Source organism: Fistularia commersonii, chromosome 9 (assembly GCF_037954325.1).
Source record: "Fistularia commersonii isolate RoL2024-O1a breed Wild chromosome 9, RoL_Fcom_v1.0, whole genome shotgun sequence".
Lineage (NCBI taxonomy): Eukaryota > Metazoa > Chordata > Actinopteri > Syngnathiformes > Fistulariidae > Fistularia > Fistularia commersonii.
The window spans coordinates 2,289,088-2,308,580 of NC_141292.1; the positions used below are offsets into that span (position 1 = coordinate 2,289,088).

Consider the following 19,493-nt stretch of genomic DNA (forward strand, 5'->3'; position numbering starts at 1 on the left):
AAAAGAAGAAAGACACCAACGAAGAAGACTAAATAACGACAGCATTGACGTCACAGCCCAACACCCAATCAAATGGCAGGAACCAAGATGGCGGAGTCGGTGATGAGTGTCAGGTAAGGCAATTAGCCGTTAACTTTAGTTCACTTTAACGCGGAACAAGTGACTTTAAAAGCTCGTTTTAGGATCTAAACAGCTCAGACATCTTTCCATGTACGGAGGCTCGGCTGTACGGAGCGGAATTTGGTTGTACATCTGTTTTGCTGTTAGCTACACGCTAACTTAGCTTAGCAAATGATAGCAGTTACGTTTGAATGGTTCGCAGCAGCGCGGTGGGTTGCATGTCAACAACAGCGTGTCACAGCAATGCATTGAAAAGTTAGCTGCTGTAATGTTGCCGGTTAGTATGGCAACCTTTTAAAACCGCTTTTTTAAAAATGAATTCATGCTTCTTATGTAGCTTTATTTCTCACTCAGGATTGATACAGCTAAATTTGCGCTTGTGCCGAAAACAAAGGTTTTATTTGTGGGTTTCATAGGCAATGGCTAATAACCGGAAAATGATTTCTCCTTATTTACCGTACATATTTTAGGAAAAGTATCCCCGAGAATATCGATGTGGCATTTCCCCTTTTACATACAGCGTTCTGTCCTATCGTTCAAGTTTTGGGAACATTATATTCAGATGAAGTAATAATTATTTTCAGGAGCTGCAGAGAATTATGGACGATATTGCTTGGAAGATCTGCATTACGAGAGCCGGTGAGTATTTTAGATTAATACTTCCAATCACTAGCCTGAATTGATAAGTATTAATATTTTCAATTAAATTTGATATATACCACATACTGTCTCTGATAAACAAAGGCTCAGATACAAGCAGAGCTTGACAGACATTGGGACAGACTACATCAAGGGCTTAGTTACTACAAGCCACCCAGGTAACACTGGTTGTATTGATCCAAACCAAAATAAGTTGTCATTTCTATTAGCTTAACAAATAATAATCATTTTTTCCTGTTCTAGCCCTGCCTCTGCAGGTAAAGTGAAGGATAATAAAGCTGTTGCACAGCCATTGAAGGATTTTGGTCTGAGGGTCAGCAAACTACTGGTGAGTTTTTGGTCAGAATACTATGTTTAACAGACTTGTGATTTTCTACCAATTTTTTATTTTGTTTTTTTTCTCATTGCAGGGTCTTGATGAGCAGCAGAGTGTTCAGCTCTTACAGTGCTACCTACAGGAGGACTACAGGGGAACCAGAGAGTCATTAAAGGTATCTTTTTTTCACTTCAACGATACATTTTTTCGAGTTTCCGAAATTACAGATACGTCTATTATTGTAGGTGGTTGACATGTAAGGAACTTCAATTAATGATGGACTGATTTGGAAGTGAATGAAAAATTGAAAAAGGCCCAAAATGGGAAATTGTAGCCTATTGGTGTAATTTTAGATGTTATCATAAACATTCTGAAAGATGTTTTGATATTAAATAACTCTTCCAAACAGGTTGTTCTCAAAGATGAGCGACAAAGTCAAGCCCTACTTTTGAAGGTGAGTGTCTCAGATGCGACGCAAATTACGTACCATGATCAGAAGTGGGTAATACTTAATCCCTGTCTTCCGGTTATCCAATTAACAAGTAGGGGGATTAAAACAGGAACACTTTTTTTTTTTTAAATTAATGTCATTAATTTAATTAAAACTAAAGACATTTAATTTATACGCAAGTGATATGCCTAGCCAGTTTCAGATAGTCATTTGAGTTGCAATGCTGTCGAAAAAAAATAGAAATATTTATCCCTTATTAGAGATGATAAACAAACACAGTGTAAATGTGCCGATATACGTGACACATATTTAATGCTTACAGATTGCAGACTATTACTATGAGGAGCGTATGTGCCTTCTCAGATGTGTTCTCCTTTTACTGACGTACTACCAAGATGAACGACATCCCTACAGTGTAAGAGGCAACACGATTTTGTGCCACAAAATTCCCGCCATTACTTTTTTCTTTATTAGTCATGGAAAAGGTTATAAGCTTAATTCTAACATAACATCTATGTCTCTTTTTTTATCAAGACTGAGTATTCAAGTTGTGTCAATAAACTGGAGAAGGATCTGGTGGTGAGCAACTACAAGTCACAGTTTGAGAAGCTCTTCAAGGCAGAGTCGCCAACATGGGAAACTCACGGAAACCTCATGGTAGTAGCTTCACACCAAGTTACCATACATTCTGGAAAACAAATGACGGATTGTGTGTGAGAGAGAGAAAGTGTCTGTTAAAACTTTTTAATCTAGGTCTTTATTTTGTTTCTCTAGACCGAGAGGCAGGTGTCACGGTGGTTCCTTCAGTGTCTGAGAGAACAATCTCTGCTGCTGGAGATCATCTTTCTATACTACGCTTACTTTGAGATGAGCACATCCGACCTCTTGAGCTTCACCAAAATCTTCAAGGAGCAAGGTTTTGGCTTGCGTCAGACCAACAGACACCTAGTAGACAAGAGCATGGATGCGCTAGTTGACCGGATAGGGTGAGAAGTTCTATCGATTTTAAATCCTATTGTTAGATTTTAATGTAGACCCAAATGCCCACCCATGTAGCCTATTCGGATCCTCGTGAGATTTTTTGTTGAAGTCCCTATAGCTTACAATGTTGACAGTATATTGATTTTAAATGTACAAAAACAAAGTGTTCTATATCATCCTGAAAGATGTGCACCGTTCAGGTGGTGAATAGGATTTTGGGGGTAAAGAATATTTTAGGCTTGAATCACTATTTAAATCCATCAACTACAGGAAAACGGCACTGGAGGAAAAACAATGGCTAAAGTGGTCAGAGGGATCAGAGAAACATAGACCAGGCATTGATTTCATTTTTCTAGGCAATTAATGAATTATTCAGTTGTTTTGATGAGATGCACTTTATTGATCCTAGGATTGGGAAATGATAACCAAACAAAAGAACAGGCAGTGACAAGCTAAAAAGAAAACAACATTTCTTACATTTTGATAAAAACAAGATTGAAACGACACTTAAATAAAATCATAATAAAATAAGATTTCTTACATTTGCTGTGATACTTAGGTCTCAACTAGCTCTGCTACAGGTTAGGTCTACGGCACAAATTACTTTTGGGAGTTGTTCTGCTGTAAAGTGAATCAACTCTGTTGTTGTGAAAATCCAGACGTGAGCTTGAAGCTAATCCCGCTTCATGATAATCAGCCCGGGTCTCTGACCTGATGCTCTTGTCCACTTAAATCTGCACGGGTGGGTGGAGTTTATTATGAAATGGGCTGTGGTTTGTGTGATGTCCATGTTATTCTTATCAACACTGAACTTGTCTAGGATTGATTTCGCTCTGTATTTATACCTTGTGGCGTCTTGAATGTAAACATTTTGTTTTTAGGTATTTCAGCAGTCTTATCTTAGTTGAAGGAATGGACATCGACTTCCTTCACAAGTGTGCTTTGGAAGAATGTACAGACCAGCATCAATTCTCCAATGTTCCTGATGTTGTCAAGGTTTGCCGTCAATCTCTAATCCGCCAGACGTTTGTGCTGTAAAACAAAAACCGAGCAGTAACATTGAAGTAAATGACTTGCCCAGCATCACTCGTCATACTTTTCCCCTTAAGCTTCAGAGCATTTATTTCCAACAGAATCGAATCGGTACCTACGTTTCTGCACTTTGCCTTTCTTAGGAGATGGACCAGCTGCTGTTGACGTTTGGTGATATCCCTCATCACGGGCCGGTGCTGCTGGCCTGGGTCCTGCTGACCCACACACTGAGGCCGGATGAGTCCAGCCTGGTGATCAGAAGGATAGGCAACACTGCTCTGCAACTGGGAGTCTTCCAGTATCTGTCAACCATGCTCAAAGGACTTGGAGTCTCAGGGAATATTGTAAGGACAGTCGTATGATACATCTGCGATGCAAACCTGCACACATAAACCGATCTGGGAGGCGGATTTCAAACACGTGACCTGATTTTGACATCATGATGCATTATTTTGCATTGCTATAATTTAATTATCTTCTTAAAGATATATTGACTTCCTATTTCCGCCCTCCTCTGACCTCAGAATGCAGTATTTCAGGACTAAACATTGTATTGCCCTGAGCTTCTGAAAGGTTTTTCAGGGATTCAGTCTCACAGAAACAAAAAAAAAAACCTTCATTTTCCTCAGTACCCAGAACATTTTCTAACCTTTTTTTTGCCTGTCTGTGTCTGTCACACTCTCCAGTGCACAGCAAGCACAGCTAAGATGTGTGTCTATGGTCTCCTTTCCTTTGTAATCACGTCTTTCGAAGAGGAAAGCCTACAGGTATCCAAACAAATTTGAATTTCCTGTCTAGTCACTAACTTTCCTCCACTATCCTTTATTATCTTTGCTATGTAATTGGTGTCTCTCTTCATTGACAGACTGGTCCTGTGGGCACGCAGTGCTCCCACTTGATCGACGCCGCTTGTGAAGTTTTATCTGCCCCCAACTTGGCTGAAATCTTTTGGGAAATGGTGAGGGGGAAAATAAGTGCATACAGGATTCAGGATCTACATTTAGACGAGTGAATGAATGAATTTTGAGTTGTTTCTGATTTTCTTGTTCCAGAAGCCCAACATGGGGCTGGGAATGATCCTGGACAGTGCTGTTGGGATGTTCCCCCATAAGATCGGCCCGCTGCTGCAGTTCCTGACCGCGCTTTTGTCAAACAAATCAACTGTTAAAAAGGTAAACTTTTATTAAGGCAACCATTTGCATAGTTTGTATTTCATCTTCCAAGTGGCTCAAGAAAGACTTCTTTTTTTTTTGTATTTCTGGACAGGTGTACAACTTTCTGGATAAAATGTCCTGCTACACACAGTTTTACAAACATAAGCCCAATGATATCATCTCCAAGGAAGACGAGACCCTGTGGAGGAGGCAGGCGCCAAAACTTCTCTACCCCCTTGGTTAGTTTTTCCTTTTTCTTTATAATCTGTATTTGAAATGATTCATTCTTTTGCAAAGAATTTAGTAGCTACTTCACAAAAGTTGAAACCTTTCAAGACTGTTCACAATGAACGAATCCCCCCCCCAAAAAAGAAAAAGAAATAATATTAAATAAATAATAAACAGTATTAAAAAAAAAAAATGTTTTAATTCATTACTTAATGTCTCCTATCAGGCACGGGGCAAACTAACCTATGGATGCCACAGGGAGTTCTGGGCCAGGTGATGATCGGGGGCGAACAGGGTTACTTGGTGCGCTGGGAGTATTCGTACAGCTCCTGGACCCTCTTCACGTGCGAGGTGGAGATGCTGCTCCATGTCGTTTCAACCGCAGGTACACCTCGATGGTCTAAGGAACCACTCAAAAGCTGCCCCAGTCTCTTGAATAGCTTTGCTGAATGTCTAAAGCAAGGAGAGAATGATCTTTTAATGGAAAATTGAAGAGCTTTTGTTTAAAAATGAGAAACATTTTATATTTATTTTGTCAGTTTATTCTTATTTAGGTTTTTTTTTTTTTTAATTTCATCAACCCTTTTTTTTCCCACTCATAAAACTTTATGCACAGTAAACCCTTTTTTATTGCGGGTATTATGTTCTAAAAATAACCCGCAATAGCAGTAATCTGCACGGTAGCTTCAGTACTCGTCGATGGCCTGAGATCCTCCTCCTCTTAGCTGTCATCGCTGTCAGCAAAGGTTTCATAAAGTTTTTTATAGCCTTTGTGCTGATAACGCAGGTATCCGGCATAATGTTCTTTTTCCTGCAGTCATTAATCCACAAAGGTAAAGCCGACTCCATCCTTACAATGGTTTCGTTGCAGACAGTCACAACCCTTTTTGCATCCTTGTTAAAACTTATTGCTGTTGTCGTCCTTATGTTATTTTCCTCCTTTATGTGACGAAACGAAGATTCATTTATTCCGTAAAGCGCCCTACAGCCGCGTAGCTTCTCCCTTCATTCGGCATGTCCAGAAGTTTAACTTATTCTGCGATAGATAAAATCTTCCTCCTCCTGTCGGGCGTGTTGTCAGGTGCCTTTGCCGGTGCAGAACGTTTTGTCGACATTGTGGGTTTTGTCATGGAGAAAATTTGCAAACGTAAATTTGGCAAGCTGTACAGAGACGAGGCGCGGAGACTGTTGAAACTGGTCTACCGACCTTTAGCCAATTAGGATGCAGAACACAACACACAGTACTGTAAACAAAAAAAAAAAAACTGTACTAAAAAAAATCTGCGAAACAGTGAAGCTGCATAAGGTGAACCGCGTTCTAGCAAGGGTTTAGTGTGTGGAGAGAGAAAGAAATACCAGAACCATTATTATTTTTTGATTATTATTGATTATTTTTGTCGTTTGGGTAAAATACAAAAATAATATACAGATATGATTAATTTAATATAAGGTTGATATGGATGTGCTGATTATTGCCATGTCATTTAATATCAAACTTTCATTTCTCTGATATTTCTTGTGCCAGATGTCATCGCTCACTGCGCCCGTGTTAAGCCCATTCTGGATCTGGTGCATAAGATCATCAGCACAGATTGGAACGTGTCAGATTGTCTGTTGCCGCTCACGTCACGCATCTACTTGCTGCTGCAGAGGTAACATAAAATTGTTTGTGTTTAAAAAAAAAAAGTTTGCCGATTTTGTTTGGTCCGTTTTGGATTTGTCTAAAAATATGTCCAATTCTCAGGCTGTCTTCGGTCATCAACCCTCCGGTGGATGTGATTGCCTCCTGCGTGAACTGCCTCTCCGTACTGGCTGCAAGGATGCCGGGGAAGGTGGGTAAGCCGTGCACCTGGAAATATAACCGGGAAAAGGGGATTTAAAGTTACTCTCCCGTCAACAACCTCACATAAATTTCTAATATTCTCTCCATTCAGGTGTGGTCCGGTTTGCACTACACTGGTTTCCTCCCTTTTGCCTCCAACCCTTTGACCACAATGGCTCAGTGTGTGAGGTGAGCCACTCGCTCCGGCTGTCGGGGTCTCTATACCGAAATTGGCATTTTTATTTCAAGAGGAATTGATGAGAGAATTAAATATCATTTGTAGCGCTGAGGGCATGAAAGCAGGTAACTATGGCAACCTGCTGGTCCAGATTGAGCAACCCAGGGGAGAGTATGCGGTTACCATTGCCTTTCTCCGTCTCATCACCACCCTGGTCAAGGTAATGCAGTTTACACATCAGATCATGCAAATATTGAATTCAAACCAGCTGTTTAAAAGTTTAGTTTTCCTTTTTTACCTTCTCATAACGTGCATCACTGCCTTTGTCTCTGTTGTGGTTTCACCAGGGTCAGCTCGGCAGCACCCAGAATAAAGGTCTGATCCCCTGTGTGCTGCTTGTATTAAAAGAAATGCTGCCCACTTACAACAAGTGGCGTTACAACATGTACGGAGTCCGAGAGAGAATAGGTGAGGAAAAATTTCTTTTCTTTTTAATGATAAATTATATATCAATTTAACCAAACTATAATTATGTTGCTGCAGGTTGCCTTATTTTGGAGCTTATCCATGCTATCTTAAATTTAAGTCCAGAAGGAGAAGACCAGGGAAGGTGAGGAGCAAATAACTTTTACTTACTTGCTGTTTACATTTATTGGGATTTTTTTTTTCTTTTTTAGTTTATTTTATTTTTTTTGTTTGTTTTTTTTTTTGGACAATTTCCTCCTGATTTTTCAGAGGGTGTCTCCCCCCCCCGATCTCTAAAACCTTCATTTTTATTTTTTCACCGGTAGAAATGTATGCAGTAAAATGATACATGACAATCGTTCGTATGAATAAATATCCATTATATCATGAAACAAGTTACCGTATTTTCCGGACTATAAGTTGCTCCGTAGTATAAGTTGCGCCAGCCAAAAATGCATAATGCAGATGAAAAAATGTATATAAGTCGCACTGGACTATAAGTCGCATTTTTGGGGGTCAGATTTATTTTATAAAATCAGAGACCAAGAACAGACATTTCACCTTGAAAGACGTTAAGTTACAGTAATAGCAATAGAATAGAGAGCAACAGGTTGAATTGGTGTCTGTTACGTTAACGTAACTTCAACAGTAATTCAGATAACTATAACATAACAAGTTTACCAAACTCTCTATCTCACTCCAAATCACCAAATCAACTGAATTCTTCATCCTCGGTGTTACATCTGAGCTACGCCGCCAACTCCGGAGGTAGACAGCACGGCGCTTCCTCTTCTGCGTGGCTGTTGTTGGAACATGGTTGTCCATGCTCTGATGGAGAGGCAGTTGTGTTGCATGAAGTTGCATGTTGCACCAAGAAGGTCCTCCCGTATAGTCGTTTATATTTTTCGCCTTGGCAATTATCTGGCCGCGGAGACGTAACTGCACCGTTGACTCTCCCTGCAGCACGTTGTTTAAACGCCCATTTGTAGACTTGTTCCTCTGGCTGAGGCCATCTAGCTTTTAGCTCGCGATTAGCTTTTTTTGTTTTCCTCATTGCAGTTAGAATATCCTCCGCTTTTCGCCAGTTCCTCACTAGTTTCTCGCTCACTCCGGACTTTCTTTCTGCCGCTCGATCACCGTTTTCAGCTGCAAATTTCACTACTTGCAGCTTGTAATCTGCAGAATATGATTTTATTTTTGGGAGTCATTTCTTCAATTTTCAGTGGTACAGGAGTAATACGACCAGCAGATACTGGCACACAAGCCCAACGCGTACCTTTGCAGCTGTCAGTATGAAAATAATGAACATGTGACATTATATATTTCTAATACCGTAATTTCTGGACTATTGAGCGCACCTCAATATAAGCCGCACAGGCTGGCCGATCTCGGACTTCCTCCTGCGCACTAAAACCGTCAAAGGCGTCTTCTTCGGTGTCGGAGTTGAACGGACTCAGAATTTCCCGGTCATTTCATCGGTCCGGTGTGGCGAGGAGAAATGTTTTAGCGGAGTGAAGCTCGTTAGCTCACCCCCCCCCAAAAAGTCCATATATTAGCCACATCGTTGTTAACGTGAAAAAAGTGGCGGCTTATTGTCCAAAAATTACGGTATATAAGTCGCAAGACTGGCCAAACTATGAAAAAAAAGTGTGACTTAGAGTCTGAATAATGTGATATATATCCAAATATAATCCAGTCTTAAGTCAGACTATATAAGTGCATTCTGATGACAACATAATCCATGTTGACGGACAATGAAAATGGCTTTTTGATCCATTTGATGAAGAGTTTCGGTAAGCACTTCCCCCGAAGCTGTTGACGTGTGCTTTTCCTTCTCCACGTAGCACCCCGACCCTGCAGTCTCTGTGTATCTACAGCCTGGCAAACACCGAGGCCGGACAGGCCGTGGTCAACATCATGGGCGTCGGCGTTGACACTATAGACGTGGTTCTGGCCGCGCAGCCCAGCAGGTGAAGATCTCTCCGCCGAACTCCCGGAATCAATCTTCAGCTGACGTGTTGGGCAAAAAAAAAAAAAAAATTGGAGACGAATTCTTTTCTCGCCTCCGTCCGTCTGTCCAGCTGCGGCTCCGAGGGTCCCGGTCAAATCCTCATCCAGACGGTGCAGCTCGCCTTCTCCGTCACCAACAACACCATTCGGCTGAAACCGCCCTCGGATGGCGTGTCCCCTCTGGAGCAGGCGCTGACGCAGCACGGCGGCCATGGCAACAACCTCGTCGTGGTTCTGGCCAAATATATTTACCACAAACACGACCCGGCGCTGCCTCGCCTCGCGATTCAGCTTCTCAAAAGACTCGCCACAGTAAGACTTTCCGGTCCCGCTCGTGTCAAAGTGGGACGGCGCTCTCGTGAATATAACGCGCGTTTGCCATATTTTCCCCCGTCAGGTGGCTCCGATGTCAGTCTACGCCTGCCTTGGCAGCGATGCCACGGCCATCCGGGATGCCTTCCTCACCCGCCTGCAGAGCAAGACAGAAGATATGAGGATCAAGGTCATGATACTCGAATTCCTCACTGTCGCCGTGGAGACTCAGCCCGGCCTCATCGAGCTCTTCCTCAACCTGGAAGTTAAAGAAGGCAATGAAGGGTCAAAGGTATTTGCCATATGTATCCTGTCACTTTAAGGAAGACTTCGAGTGAATTTTACACCTTTTTATGTACTACTATTTTTATTTTTCCATCTTCCAGGAGTTTCTGCTGGGTGAGTGGAGCTGCCTTCACGTGGTGCTGGACCTGATGGACTCCAAGCAGCAGGGGAAATACTGGTGTCCTCCGCTGCTCCACCGAGCGGCCCTGGCCTTCCTCTTAGCCCTGTGGCAGGACCGCAGGGACAGCGCCATCTCCGTCCTGCGCACCAAGTGAGCTCCGTCGTTCAGACGTGCACCGTTTTTGTACTTTCACAACAGGCACGATAGCTGATGAGAAATCAGTCAAGTCAAAGATTTTTAGAAGTTAGATTTTTTTTTCTTTTTTTTTCTTTACAAAACGGTCTTGCCGCAATATTTTCAGATACAGCTTGCAATTTTGTGAGATTTTCAGTAATTCTTACATCATAAATAATTCTGAGGTAATTTTCTTAAATTAAGTTTGGTCAGTTAGTTCCGACTTTACTCAAATTACAAACGAGTTCAACAAAAATGACCCAAATTTTTAAATGTCTTTTTTTTTTTTTACGTACATCTGCATGTATGTAGCAATGTAATATGCAATGTTCCAATTTTATATAGAAAAGTATGAGATACCAATTCACTGGCCGCTTCTTTTAAGAAAAAGACTCTTCTATATGTGGTTAATTTGATTTTTTTTGTTTTCTACAGGGACAGGTTTTGGGAAAATTTGACGACTCCTCTCTTTGGAAACCTTCCCCCGCCTTCAGAGACCACAGAGGTGCTCCGTCTCTTTACTGTCTGTTTTAAATGATCAGATGCGAGTCAATGAACTAAAAAAAAAAAGTCATCTTTTCCCGCAGTCTTGTGTTCTGGAGACCTGCGCTTTTGTGATGAAAATCATCGGCCTGGAGATCTACTACGCGGTCAGGTAATTCCACCGCTTGCGTTTTTGCGATTCGTCGCCGGTTCACGAAGTTCTAGCTTGGGACTAAATTGTTGGGGTTGTTGCAGCGGCTCCCTGGAGCAGTCTCTGAAGGACGGGCTGCAGAAGTTCTCCAATTCCCGACGATACGAATACTGGTCGCAGTACGTCAAGTCTCTGGTTTGCCACATCGCAGACGTGGATGAGGAAGGATTCTGTTACTTCCCAGAAACCCAGATGTTGATCTCTGCCTGGCGGATGCTGCTTATCCTCTCAACTAGTCACGTAAGTATTGTGTGTGTGTGTGTGTGTGTGTGTGTGTGTGTGTGTGTGTGTGTGTGTGTGTGTGTGTGTGTACACATATGTACATACACACATGTATACATGTGTGTATAAATGTGTATATATGTACGTATTTAAACACACACACACATATATATAATACACACACACACATCTACATTGGTTACATATATATGTGTGTGTGTGTATGTATATATGTGTGTGTACACATATATGTACGTTTACACACACACACATACATATCTATATGTATACGTGTGTGTATGTGTGCCTATATACATATTTACATACACACACATCTATATATAGTACACATACACATACGTACACATACATCCATCTATATGTATGCATATATTTTTATGTGTGTGTGTGTATATATATATATGTATATATATATATACACATACACACGTCTATTTGTATTCATGTGTGTATATTTGTGTGTGTGTGTATATATACATATTTACACACACACACACACACACACATATGTATAGTACACACACACATCTATATGTGTGTAGTTACATATAGTTGTAGTTGTAGTTACTGCTAACAGCTAAGACAATTTATATTTCATTATATTTCTTATTCTTCCTCCTTTCCACTATTGTCTATTACTGTTATGTTTTTTACTTGAAACTCTGGCACAACAATTTCCTTCGGGATTAATAAAGTTGTTCTCATCTCATATATGTATACATGTGTATACATATATTTGTATATATATATATATGTGTGTGTATATATATGTGTGTGTGTGTACACATATAGGTACATACACATCTATATGTATGCGTGATGCATGTGTGTGTGTGTGTGCATATATACACATGTACATATTTATAGACACACACAGACACACACACACATCTATATGTATACATGTGTATACATATATTTGTGTGTGTGTGAATTCATAAAGAATTTATTTACATTTAGTTAAGAATTTATAAACCCTTTTTATTTTGTCTGCAGTCTGAAGTGATGCACCTGACGGAGGACTCCACCAAGCTGAAGCTCTTCATGGACGTGCTGGACGGGACCAAAGCTGCTGTGAGTTGCTGCTTCCCCCTTCGCACAGATGTCTGTCCTACATTCTGTCTGCGCTTCGAAACAAAATAGAAAAAGAAAAACCGTCATTTATTTCAAACTTCTTCTTTCCTCATTCAGCTCACCACCCCGATGTCTGTGTCGTGCCTTCGTCTGGGCTCCATGATGACCACGCTGCTGCTCGTCCTGCTCAAACAGTGGAGAATGTGTGCACCCTTTTAGTCGGAAAGTTTTCCGATGCCCTTCGAGTCGCAAAGCTGACCGTGTTGCTTTTCCTGCCCTCCTCCTCCAAGCGTGGTGGCATCTGCTCCTGACATCCTGTCTCCTCTCTCGCTGATCCTGGAGAGCGTTCTGCAAGCAGATCAGCAGATGATGGAAAGCACCAAAGCCAAAATCTTGTCGGCGCTCATTTTTGTCCTGCAGATTCAGGGGCTAAACGGTAAGAAGATTCTTCAACGATGTCCTTGAAGTTCCTTTTTTCTTCACTGAGGGACTTCCTGGTGTTACCTAGGCGGGGAGATTTCCCAGCTGCCCCAGCTCTTGCTGCCTGTGTGCGAGACGGTGAAAGAAGAAGCGGTGATGCTCATCGACAGCACACATCACATGCACCAGGCCGGGGACTCGGCGGAGGACGACGAAAGCATGGAGACGGAAGTCCTCCGCGGCCCTCAGAAGGACCAGAGGGATGGGGTGAGTTCAGAGGGTTTCAGCGTGACGTTCTGCATCACAGAGCTGAAAAATCCATCCGCATGTGGTGCTATTTAAATCAGAATCCACCGAATTCGGCTTCAACCGCTATGATTATTTGAGCACTCGTTACAGTCTAACAACTAGATGATATTGTCATGAAAATGCTATAATTTTCTGATAGACGGTCAGAAAACAGAGTTTAAACCTTCTAATGATAAAGCTCAAATCCATAACAGTTATATATTACAGTACTGAACTGTCAACATGTTATCACCTTCTTCTCCTTCTTCTTTGGCTTTTCCCTTCCGGGATCCATCAACCTTCGCCATCTAATCCTATTCTCTGTATCCTCCTCTCTCACACACCAACTAACCTCGTATCTTCTCTCACTATGTCTGTAAATCTTCTGTTTGGTCTTCCTCTGGACCTCCTGCCTGGCAGCTCCACCTTCAGCAAACTTCTACCCATATCTTCACCATGGTTTGGACATGATAAGAGGAGTGTTCGTGTCCAAACCATCTCAGTCATCACTTTGTCTCGGTCATACAAGTCTTGCACCCCTATGACAAATTCTTGTTTTCCATTTGGCTTTTCCCTTCAGGGGTCCCCACAACAAATCAACCTTCTCCATCTAACCCTCTTCTCTGTATCCTCCTCTCTCACTACGTCCATAAATCTTCTCTTTGGTCTTCCTCTTGACCTCCAATTCAAGCATCCGTCTATTAATTTATCCACCATCCTTCCTCCGTACATGACCCAACCATCTCTTCTCTCCAAAATGTCTAATGTGCTCTTCCTCTGATGGACTCATTCCTGATCCTCTCCATCCTGGTCACTCCCAAAGAGAACATCAGCATCTTCATCTCTGTGACCTCCAGCTCTGCCTCCTGTCTTTTGGTCATTGTTACTGTTTCTAGTCCACACAGCATCTCTGGTCTCACCACTGTCTCCTCCACCTTTCCTTTCATTCCAGCTGATAGTCTTCTATCTCAGAGAACCCTAGACACTTTTCTCCACCCATTCCAACCTGCTTGAACCCGTCTCCGGAAGAGCAGTTGTGTTTCCATGAGAAGGAAAGCATCATGACGGCTTTCCCTCCGACGGTGTTTTTCCCCAGGTGTGTGTCCTCGCCCTGCACCTGGCAAAGGAGCTGTGTCGCACCGACGAAGACGGCGAGCACTGGGTGTCGGTCATGAGGAAGGTCCCGGTCCTCCCGTCGGTCCTCAGCGCCATGGACCTCAGCCTGCGGTCCAAGCACAACCTCTACTTCACGGAGGCGTCCCTCCACCTGCTGCTCACGCTGGCTCGCACCCCTCAGGCAAACACACTTTTCAGCCGCGACGGCGAAGCTTTTATTTTTTTTTTCTCTCATTTTTGAACCACGAGGTTTGTCTCCCTGCTCCCAACAGGGGGCGGCGGCGGTCGCCGGAGCCGGAATCACCCAAACCATCTGCCTCCCGCTCCTGAGCGTCTACGAGGTCTCCTCCAACGAAGCGTCACAGGTTCAAGAAATTAAATTAAATTAAATTAAAAGCGTTGTTGGTGCGAGCCGGCACGCTAACCAGGGCGCCCGTGTCCCCGAAGCAGAGTTTCACCCGCAAGTCCCAGGATTCCGCCTGCTGGCCGGGGGTTTACCGACTCTGCATGTCCTTAATGGAGAGTTTGCTCAAGACGCTGCGCTACAACTTCATCAACGAAGCTCTGGATTTTGTGGGCGTGCACCAGGAGCGCATCCTGCAGGTACCACGCCGCCGCCGCCGCCGTGCACACCTACACGGAGGAACATGGAAAAGTAACCCTCCATCTTACGAATCAGAGCTAGAAAACTTGGTTCTTTGGAATTTTCCTGTTAGTTTATACAGAAGGGTGCAGATTCTTACTTCTTTTTTTTTTTTTTTGGTTGTTTCTAGTTTTTCTCCTTTCTGATAATAAACAAAGTAACTGCTTGCAGACGTGCTTTTAAGCAGAAGAGAATTTAGGGAGGAGAGGAATTTGAAGAACAGCTTGAAGTAGATGCCGGCGCAGCGAGGAAAGTTTTGCGTAAAAATTTGTAAATGCGAGGCGATGGAAAACGACTCCCAGGTGTTTGACCTTCAAGCTTTCTTACTCCTGGTGATAATGTGGATTCATTCAATTTAGTTTCCTTTTTAAAACAAAACAATCCAGCGCCGCACAACAAACAGCTCGCAAATATTTCAAAAAGTAGAATCGAAGTATTCCGTCTTCATCTGCGCTTCTACTCAGTGTCTGAACGCCGTACGGACGGTGCAGAGCCTGGCGTGTCTGGACGAGGCCGACCACACGGTGGGCTTCCTGCTGCAGCTCTCCGGCTTCTGCAAGGAGTGGCAGTTCCACCTGCCGAAGCTGCTGCGGGACATCCAGGTGAGTCCGGAGGGAAACACCAGGGGAAACACCAGGGAAACTCTCAACGGGATGATGTTCTTATCTTCCTCCTCCAGGTTAATCTGTGTTACCTGTGCCAGACCTGCACGTACCTGCTCCACAGCAAGAAGATGCTCCACCACTACCTCCAGGTTTGAACCAGCGTTTCCAAATCCGTGCAAACCGATTTTAAATCCCACTCAGCTTGAAACTCGGATGTGTTTCTGTAGATGGATGGATTAGCGCAGTGTTTGCCAACCTTTTTTTGAGCTACGGAGCATATTTTAAATAAATATGTCATGAAAAAGTGCACAGAATGAAACGGTGTTCAACCAAACAGGGCCAGATTTCACACCCAGAAAGTAAATGGAAGCTACAAAGCTGATATTCTTGCAGGAAATGAAGAAATACTGTCTAACTTTGAGCAATACTTTTTGTTTTTACTTTCTTCTGACCACTTCTCATACTTGGACCTTCTTCTGGGTCAGAATGTCCTTTTTCTTTTAAAATATTTATCCACTGCCGCCGTCTCACTGGAAGCATCTCTAATGCAGGTTGATACACAGGTTTATTCACTACCCGTTGCCATTTAAGGAACGAGGATTTCATCGTTCTGCTTGTCACTGCATGCTGCCCACAGAGATCCACGCACATTATTTGTGTTGGATCAATAACTTTTGGAAAATGTGCTGTGGCAGTGGTTGGGAAACACTGGATTTTAGGGCGATTGGAATCGCATCGTGCTCGCAAGACCTCACGTTCGCCAGTAGAGCAGCTCATTTTTCTCGGCCGGGTTTGAAAATAAAAGTGAAATGAGGTCAGCAGAATGATGCCGCTGGTAGAACTGCCACCTGAGGGCAGGACTGCGGTTCCTGTTTCCCTTCCAGCTTTTGGTTATGAATGAAATCTCTGAATCGTGCAAGTGGAGGTCGTTTGTTTTATGGCTCGGACATTTTTTCCCTTTTTTTTTTTTTTTTTTTTTTGTGTGCCAACCCTTGCAAATGTGTTCCCTCAAAATATAAGCGTTGTAAAAGTCGGTGTGGTTTGGCATGTCATGCAATAAATAACATCTGTTTTCTTTTTTTTTTTTTAAAGGCAAAGAACGGGGAGGCGCTGCCCCCCGGCCCTCTCCCCAGGACACAGCGAGCTTCCCAGACGGCGTCCAAGGACGCGGCGGGCGGCGGTGAGCGGGAGGAGGCCGAGCAGAAGGCCCTGCTGGCCGTTCAGTGCAGCCTGCTGAAGATCCTCAGCAAAACCCTGGCCAGCCTGCAGCACTTCACCCCTGATTGCTGCCAGATCCTCCTGGACCAGGTCTGGCCGCCGCCGCCGCCTTTCATTTCCCGCTGCGTCAAAAAAACCCAGCACCTAAATGTATTACTTTGCTTTCGGCCGTCAGTGCATGGACTTGGCGGAATACAAGACCCTTTTCGTGCTCAGCTTCACGACGCCGGCGTTCGATCCCGACGTGGCCCCTTCGTTCGGAACCCTGCTGGCCACCATCAACGTGGCCCTGAGCATGCTGAGCGAGGTGAAACGCGCCGCGGGTTTATTGTCGTCCCCGCGGGCCTTTCGGTCCCCCGGACGGGTTCTCATTTTAGCCTTATTTGTTTCAAGATGGAAAAGAAAAAAGAGCCGGTTTCCTTGAGCATCACCTCGCTCGCCTCATCCGAGGAGATCCAGGCGTTGAAGTACGTCGGACTTTCAGTTCTCTTTTTTTTTGTGCCAGAATCGAAAACGAGTCACTTTTCTTTTTGCGTTCGTTGCCATTTTTTGATTTTCCTTTTTTTCACCGTCAGGTCGCTGCTGATGTTCACCATGGAGAACTGTTTCTACGTGCTGATCTCCCAGGCGGCCCGATGCCTCAAAGATCCCTCCATCCTTCCCCGAGACAAACAGAGGTTGAAGCAGGAGCTCAGCTCCGAACTGGTGAGACGACGAGGCCCTCCGGGAAAATTAATTAAGAAACGCGTCGACCGAATCGCTGACCTCACTTGTAATACGCCTTCAATCATTTTGTTTTTTTATTGTAACCGCTTAGTAACGTCTTTAATATTTTACGATTTTTTTTCCTTGAACTCGCGAATCCTTTCTCCACGTATCGTCTAAATTCAGTTTTCCTGTGTGTCCTCCCCCAGAGCACTCTCCTTTCCAGCCTCTCCCGTCACTTCCGCCGAGGCTCGCCGTCGTCTCCGGCCGGCGGGATCCTCCCCTGCGCGCAGTCCAAACCTCCCACTCCGGGCTCCAAAGGAGGCCACGAAGGCCAGGAGCCCTTCATCCAGCTGGTCCAGGCCTTCGTCAGGCTCGTACAGAGATAACCACCCAGAGAATCGAAAATTGGCTTTTTTTTTTTTTTTTTTTTCCCTTTTTCCTTTAATATGCCCCCTCTGGCTGGCAAATGTAGCACTGTCAGGAGTGCAAACAAAATGCGAGAAATTTATGGTTTCATTCATTTTCCAGTAAACAGTAGTTGTAATAGTAAAAAAAAAAAAAAAAAAAAATTGACTTAACACCTTTGATAACCTGGACATTTCATTTTGCCTTTGAGACATTTGACACGACCAAAGTGTTTAAAATGCCAATGAGAAACTGCTTGCAATTTCTTTTTTTTTTTTTTTTTGGAGAAAACTCGGTGCTACTTGACGTCGGTCTCCGACTGCGTTCCATCTTCTGCTCAGGCCTAGTTTTATAGGCCGGTTTGACAAACAACCAGACACGTTTCAAGTGCTACTTATAAAAATTCGATGTTTCAAATGTAATCTTGTCTGATGTGGTTTAAAGTTTACTTTGTAAAACTGCTCTATATATATATATATTTATATATATATATATATACCTTTTTTTCCCTAATGTTCTCCATTTTCATAATGTTTCTGACTATTTTCCTATCTGTGCTGTATCTATGTATACATGTTGAAACAGTTGCCAAGATTAATACTTTCAAAAATTTACATTCAAATAAAGGGACTTTTTTGGAAGTTAAACATCAGTTACACAGTTCCAACGTTGTTTACTGCATTCACATAATGCCTTGATCCAACTTTTGAACAGACTGGAAAAAAAAAATTCAGTAATAAAATACGTTTCACGTTCTTATACGCACCATAAAAGAATAACGGGAATACATTTAAAATGTAGCGCTAACTCTGTACAAAGGCATTTACCAAAGAAGAAAAACAGCTTTTACAACCTCAGTACCTAACATTAAAATAAAGGCTGGTCTTGTGCAATTTAAAAAGTACAAAATGGCTTCGAGGTCCAGAGAGATAAGTGAGTTTTACAGCAGGATAAACAGCAGGAAGCTACCTAATGGCAAGCAGGAGGCGGCGGGTCTACGAGCCTCCGATCAAGGACTCGTCACTGGAAGGGTCGTCTGAGGACGCCGTCGTCTCAGCGGCGCCCCCTACTGGCCATTTACAGGAACCTCCTGTGAGCGAGAAGACGCCTTTTAACGCTGGACGGACGGACGGACGGACGGGCTTTTCTCCGGGTCATGCAGGCGAGACCTGTCCATGTGGAAGGCGCATTCGACAACAACACATGCGTCCGAGCATCTTGCTTGTGGGAAAGGAAAGGCCGCATTTGGGAAATTGCTCATTCCGAGTAAAAAGGTTAGAAGAGTCGATCTTACTTGAAATGGCAACATTGACCAACTCTTTAGTAGTGTTTTGTTTTTCGGCCGGTACTTGAATGTCGTCTGTCGACAGCAAGGTGACACCTCTTCCAGTTGTCTGTTTTTTTTTTGTTTTTTTTTGTATTTAAATGAGTAAATACACCAAGAAATCAGCAACTCACAAAACGCGGTCGCCTTCAATTTTGACCAGCTGTGTCGGATAAAACTACTTCTATTGAGGATTTCAAATTCCTAAACAAAACATCCTCCACAAAGACAACTTGAATATAATTCTATTTTCATCATGTCTTCTTCTCATCTGCCGAATCTAAAATCTTAATATTTCCCAAAGTTTGACCATTCCGTGCAAGATGTCGTAGGAGAGCGTGATGTCAAGCGTCAAAAACAGATCCGCTTTTGACACGATCTCACAATATCCAGTTTATTAGGCCCACGTCCCTGCCAGCCTTTATGAACGCAGCGTCAGGAGACGC

The 19,493-nt window shown here is 43.2% G+C and overlaps 2 protein-coding genes across 14 annotated transcripts in view; one reads left to right on the forward strand and one right to left on the reverse strand.

Moving 5' to 3' along the window:
• Positions 1-70: 70 nt before the first annotated feature.
• Positions 71-18,370, forward strand: nup188 (nucleoporin 188). Of its 2 annotated transcripts, XM_086151878.1 has the most exons (43): positions 71-113; positions 705-759; positions 865-938; positions 1,024-1,108; positions 1,191-1,271; positions 1,506-1,550; positions 1,870-1,962; positions 2,082-2,204; positions 2,322-2,533; positions 3,410-3,524; positions 3,704-3,904; positions 4,247-4,327; positions 4,426-4,518; positions 4,613-4,732; positions 4,827-4,953; positions 5,169-5,327; positions 6,468-6,594; positions 6,687-6,774; positions 6,877-6,953; positions 7,048-7,162; positions 7,290-7,410; positions 7,486-7,552; positions 9,252-9,377; positions 9,489-9,729; positions 9,815-10,021; positions 10,116-10,285; positions 10,745-10,814; positions 10,897-10,964; positions 11,048-11,243; positions 12,243-12,320; positions 12,438-12,523; positions 12,611-12,756; positions 12,829-13,007; positions 14,125-14,325; positions 14,417-14,509; positions 14,595-14,747; positions 15,252-15,389; positions 15,467-15,541; positions 16,485-16,700; positions 16,786-16,917; positions 17,004-17,077; positions 17,186-17,315; positions 17,525-18,370. In XM_086151878.1, the coding sequence occupies exons 1-43, from the start codon at positions 73-75 to the stop codon at positions 17,702-17,704; spliced, it is 5,259 nt and encodes a 1,752-aa protein (XP_086008004.1). In that variant the 5' UTR covers positions 71-72; the 3' UTR covers positions 17,705-18,370. The 2 variants fall into 2 exon arrangements, with proteins under 2 accessions (XP_086008004.1, XP_086008002.1); XM_086151876.1 differs by having other exon boundaries at positions 16,485-16,917.
• Positions 17,986-19,493, reverse strand: part of cdk5rap2 (CDK5 regulatory subunit associated protein 2) — a 38,373-nt gene continuing 36,865 nt past the window's right edge. For all 12 annotated transcript variants that reach the window (XM_086151873.1, XM_086151874.1, XM_086151869.1 and 9 more), the window contains one exon: positions 17,986-18,813. In XM_086151873.1, the coding sequence (XP_086007999.1) occupies positions 18,719-18,813 (95 nt within the window). In that variant the 3' untranslated portion in view covers positions 17,986-18,718. The remainder of the gene's footprint in view (positions 18,814-19,493) is intronic.